Here is a 4,807-nt window from a genome sequence, read left to right as displayed (position 1 = left end):
GGGGTCGAAAAGAATCTTCCTGGCTATAGCAGGGGGAACAGAGATCTTTCATTCCTATCGTTGCATATCCCGAATCCAACCCTTCTCAAAACTCTTGTTTCTATATGTATGTACATATTTTCTTAAAGGATCCTAAAAATCCTTGCGGGCTTCGATGCTCGTACCTCCCCTTCCCAGGTGGGCTCCTGCCTCGCCCATAGGACCCACCCTCTGTTTTGTACCTCACAGGGCAGCTGCCTTCTAGAGCAGGAAAGCTGTGGACCAACGCCGTTCGGTCTGGGAAACACAAGCCCTCACTCCTAGTCATCAGGGGCCCCTCAAGCTCCCGAGCTTCCCCAGCTCCTCCCATCTCAGGACCCTCTAGGCTAACCTGGCCACACCATACAACCCCCAAACGCCGCAGCTTCATCGAGTACCGCTGCCTCCCCCCAAGCTCGGCAGAAGTTCCTCCCGGGCCCAACTGGTTTATCTGCAGGGGGTTTACCTGCCCTTCTCCAGTCGCGCCCCCAGAGACAGGTCAGCGTCCATCCCCCCCCCCCCTTCACACCCACCTCCTCCTCCTGGTCATATTTTCCGAGTTAAGAAGGTGACATTATTCTTTTCTTCAAGCACTTCTGTTAATATTGAAAAACGTGCGCTTGCATCTCAAGCGAGGCAACCCAGACGCGAGGGCCATTTCAATATTAATGAAATTGTTTAATCTCCTAAATTCATCGTGTTTAAGTTACGTTTTGGTGAGTTATTGACCACCTCAGAAACTGTGGTTAATGGGGGGGGGGGTGCGCGCGCACGTGCGCGCGCGCGTACGCACACACGTGTTTAAAGATCTTTTTTATGCTAACCCCAAATAGCTCCACTAATAATGCTCTAATATCACTAGAAGTATCAAAACTTCACACCCAGAAATCTCCCACCACCACCACCACCGCCTCCTCCTGAAAAAAAAAAAAAAAAAGTTCTCACATTTCCAGACTGAAGATGATTTAGCTTGAGCTGTTGCTATTGAGTTTTTAACAGCGCGGTAGAAGGAATTTCTTCTAAAAACCATAAAGGTCGGAGAATGTGCAGAAACCAGGGGGAACGCCTAGTGTCTATACTTGTAGACTGCGTGCAAGCAGGCGGGGTTGATTCACTATTTCATAGCAATTAGATGATGATGACAACGATAATAATAATAATTATTATTATTAACTGAATCTCCAGAGACTAATCCAAACCGGGGAACAAGTCGCCCACACTAGGCAAGGTGACCCCAGGCACATCCCCATCCTCTCTTCTCTCCAAAAAAGGAAAACCGCTGGTTCTTTGCAAATCTAGAAGGTACTTCTGTTTTAGTGGGGCCGCAGGCAGCTTTTGCTGGGCCCTCTAAACCCTAAATAACTTCTTTCTATGCAAAAAAAAAAGGGGGAAGGGGGAGAAAGTTCCGGCTGTAAAATGCAAACTTCCAGGCCACGCCTAACTCCTAAGTTTCAAACCACCTGGGGAGCGAGAGACCTCAAGCTTGATAAAGTGTGTCAACCAAACTCAGGCCCTGTCCAGGTCCACATGCCGTCTTCCCCAACAGCCCAGAGCCTCCATCCTGTGTCTAACCAAACTCCTGGAGGACTTTTAAAGTGAAGACCTTGCTTATTTGCCCAGATACACTACTTTAATTTTTTTTTAATTTGGCCAATACACTTAGATACAAAATGGGCTCTTACAAGGGTCTGTCCGAGTATATTTTTGTATTTTTAAACCTCATCACTTAAAGCTACACACCCACTGTGCCGGGCTAAGGCAGCAGCCTAGGAAGGTCAAATCAAACTTTGACCTGCCTCTTGGAGGAGTGGAGGAAGGGTGTATTTTCATTACAATAACCCATGCAACCAGTCCCGGGTAATGCCAAGAGCAGGAAAAGGGTCAGCTTCAGGGGAAAGCCGTGCCTGAAGTTAGCTAACAATACAAACCCGATACACTGCAGAGGAAACAAAATACCCCGGCCAAGCAATTTCCATGTCAAACATCATCTGCGCAGCGGCTCGGTCTGTGAATGTGAGTGGTCGCCTGAATCCCCGCTCCACGGCCGGCGCCTCCTCATACCTTCACACCGCGCACCCTGGCCCGCGCGTCTTGCTCCCCGCCGGTGGCCGAGGCTCTTCCCCCTCGCCCAGTCTGGAGCTGGAAGTGATTCCTATTGGCCAAGGTGTCCATGTAAATAGGTGTGAAAGAAATCAGAGCTGGCCAGGCTCTCCCCTCTCGCTCAGTCCCCTCCCTCTGCATCCCCCGCTCCCCCTCCTCTTCCTCCTCCCCCAAGGCGATTGTCATATGATAGCTAAGAAGTGGCACATTAATGAAGCGCCGCTACAGGGGTCTTTTCTGCTCCTGTCACCGCTTAAAACTATCAGATGGTTCGAGGGAGGACATGGAGGCAGCCACCTAGCTCAGTGGAGCCGCGGAGCCCACAGCAGCGCCCTCCGGAGCCCCGAGGCCGCCGCTGCCACTGTCCGCGCCGGGACCCCGCCGCCGAGCTCGGCCGCCCGCGGAACTCACGGCCAGAAGCGCCACGGACCGGGCGGCGCGGGGCGCTGCGGGTCTGAGCTGCGGAGCTCAGGAACGAGTGGAGCCCAGCCGAGCCAGGACACTGCGACCCGGCTGCGCGCAGCGCCATCCCGGATGCGGACGCGCAACTTGGGGCAACTTTAAGGTGAGCCGCTCTCGGTTGCATCCCTACCCCCAGTCCCCGCTCCCGGTCCGGGCTGACTTCCAGGCTACCATCGCGCCGCTCGCGGGCTTCCCCTCCCGCGCCCCCTGGCCGCCCCCAACTCGACACGCAAAGTTGCTGGCTAAAGAGCTCAGGCGCTGGCTGATCCAGCGCCGAAGCCCCCTACTCGCCACCCCCGAAGTCTGTTCTCGGCCTGGCTGACCTCGCGGTGTCTGTGCATCCACGTCCTTCCCCCCCATTATCTTCCCCCCTTCCCAGATCCGAGCAGGCCCGCGCGGACCCAGAGCTAGAAAGGGGCAAAGAAGAAGATGCCTCGGCCCGGCCGCAACACGTACAGCGACCAGAAGCCGCCCTACTCGTATATCTCGCTGACCGCCATGGCCATCCAGAGCTCGCCCGAAAAGATGCTGCCCTTGAGCGAGATCTACAAGTTCATCATGGACCGCTTCCCCTACTACCGGGAGAACACGCAGCGCTGGCAGAACAGCCTGCGCCACAACCTTTCCTTCAACGACTGCTTCATCAAGATACCGCGGCGGCCAGACCAGCCCGGCAAGGGCAGCTTCTGGGCGCTGCACCCCAGCTGCGGGGACATGTTCGAGAACGGCAGCTTCCTGAGGCGCCGCAAGCGCTTCAAGGTGCTCAAGTCGGACCACCTGGCGCCCAGCAAGCCCGCTGACGCGGCGCAGTACCTGCAGCAGCAGGCCAAGCTGCGCCTCAGCGCGCTGGCGGCCTCGGGCACGCACCTGCCGCAGATGCCCGCCGCCGCCTACAACCTGGGCGGCGTGGCGCAGCCCTCGGGCTTCAAGCATCCCTTCGCCATCGAGAATATCATCGCGCGCGAGTACAAGATGCCTGGGGGACTGGCCTTCTCCGCCATGCAGCCCGTGCCCGCCGCCTACCCGCTCCCCAACCAGTTGACTACCATGGGCAGCTCGCTGGGTACTGGCTGGCCACACGTGTACGGTTCGGCAGGCATGATCGATTCGGCCACCCCCATCTCCATGGCCAGTGGCGATTACAGCGCCTACGGCGTGCCGTTGAAGCCTCTGTGCCACGCAGCGGGCCAGACGCTGCCCGCCATCCCCGTGCCCATTAAGCCCACGCCGGCCGCAGTGCCCGCGCTGCCCGCGCTGCCTGCGCCCATCCCCACCCTGCTCTCGAACTCGCCGCCCTCGCTCAGCCCCACGTCCTCTCAAACAGCCACCAGCCAAAGCAGCCCCGCCACTCCCAGCGAAACGCTCACCAGCCCGGCCTCCGCCTTGCACTCAGTGGCGGTGCACTGACCCGCAGAGGCCGGCGCCCCGTCTCGTTCCCCTCCCCGCCAGCCCACTCGCCTTCCCCGGATCCCAGTCCTGCCCTCCCCATCTGGGACCGCCACCCTAACTTGTCCAGTTCACCTTCGGCCAACCCCCTCTCCCCCATGAGAACTCTGTTTTGGACCCAGGAGACGAAACACAAACTTGCAGATGGGCCTGGAGGCGCGTGGGAGTTGTCCTCGCCCCCAAGAGGGGTTAGGCAGGGGGCACCTGAGCCAAGTCGTCCCATTCCCGGGGCGTCCGAAATCCCCCTCCCACTGAAGCGGCAGGGGAAACCCTGCCTCCCGCAGTCTCGGAGAGGGGCGCGTCTAAGCTCGGCCCGGATCCGCGAGGCTCCGGACACGGCGCCGTTAGTTCCAAGCCCAGAGAAACCGCCTCGGAGGTTTCCCGGAACAGATCTTCCCTGAGGGCTGCAGACGCACCGCGGAGAGCCACATCTCTGTTTACGTCTTGGAAATCTGCCGCGAAAAGGGACCACTGGCTTCCTACCCTACTCGCCTCCGCCCATCCGGCAGGGGTATGGGCGGACCACAGCCTCCCGGAGTAGCGGCCCTGCCTCCCTGGCTTCTGCGGAGTTTTCTTGTTTGGGGTTTTGTTTCCTGACAGAGGCTCCAGGCGCTGGGAGTGTAGGGGAGAGGCTACCAACCTGGGAAGGGGACGTTTGTCCTCAACACAAGCAAAATAAAACTAAAAGTTAACCTTGTATGTTTACAGAGCGCCCGGTAAAACGTAAACAGTGAACTTGAATCTGTAGTGCTTGGCGGGCGAGCGGGCAAAAGCCCACTTT

General features: G+C 57.9%; 1 protein-coding gene across 1 annotated transcript; it reads left to right on the top strand.

The window, feature by feature from the left end:
* Positions 1 to 3,009: 3,009 nt before the first annotated feature.
* Positions 3,010 to 3,987, top strand: FOXB1 (forkhead box B1). Its single transcript, XM_061182057.1, has one exon. It carries the CDS (start codon positions 3,010 to 3,012, stop codon positions 3,985 to 3,987), a length of 978 nt encoding a protein of 325 aa, XP_061038040.1.
* The last annotated feature ends 820 nt before the right edge of the window (positions 3,988 to 4,807 follow it).

This window comes from Eubalaena glacialis, chromosome 2, assembly GCF_028564815.1.
Source record: "Eubalaena glacialis isolate mEubGla1 chromosome 2, mEubGla1.1.hap2.+ XY, whole genome shotgun sequence".
Classification (NCBI taxonomy): domain Eukaryota; kingdom Metazoa; phylum Chordata; class Mammalia; order Artiodactyla; family Balaenidae; genus Eubalaena; species Eubalaena glacialis.
The sequence above is the reverse complement of the archived record's forward strand: the minus strand, read 5'-3'. Positions and strand labels throughout refer to the sequence as shown.

Coding starts and splice junctions, on each gene's coding strand:
- FOXB1 (XM_061182057.1), top strand. CDS start 3,010: ATGCCTCGGCCCGGCCGCAACACGTACAGCGACCAGAAGCCGCCCTAC.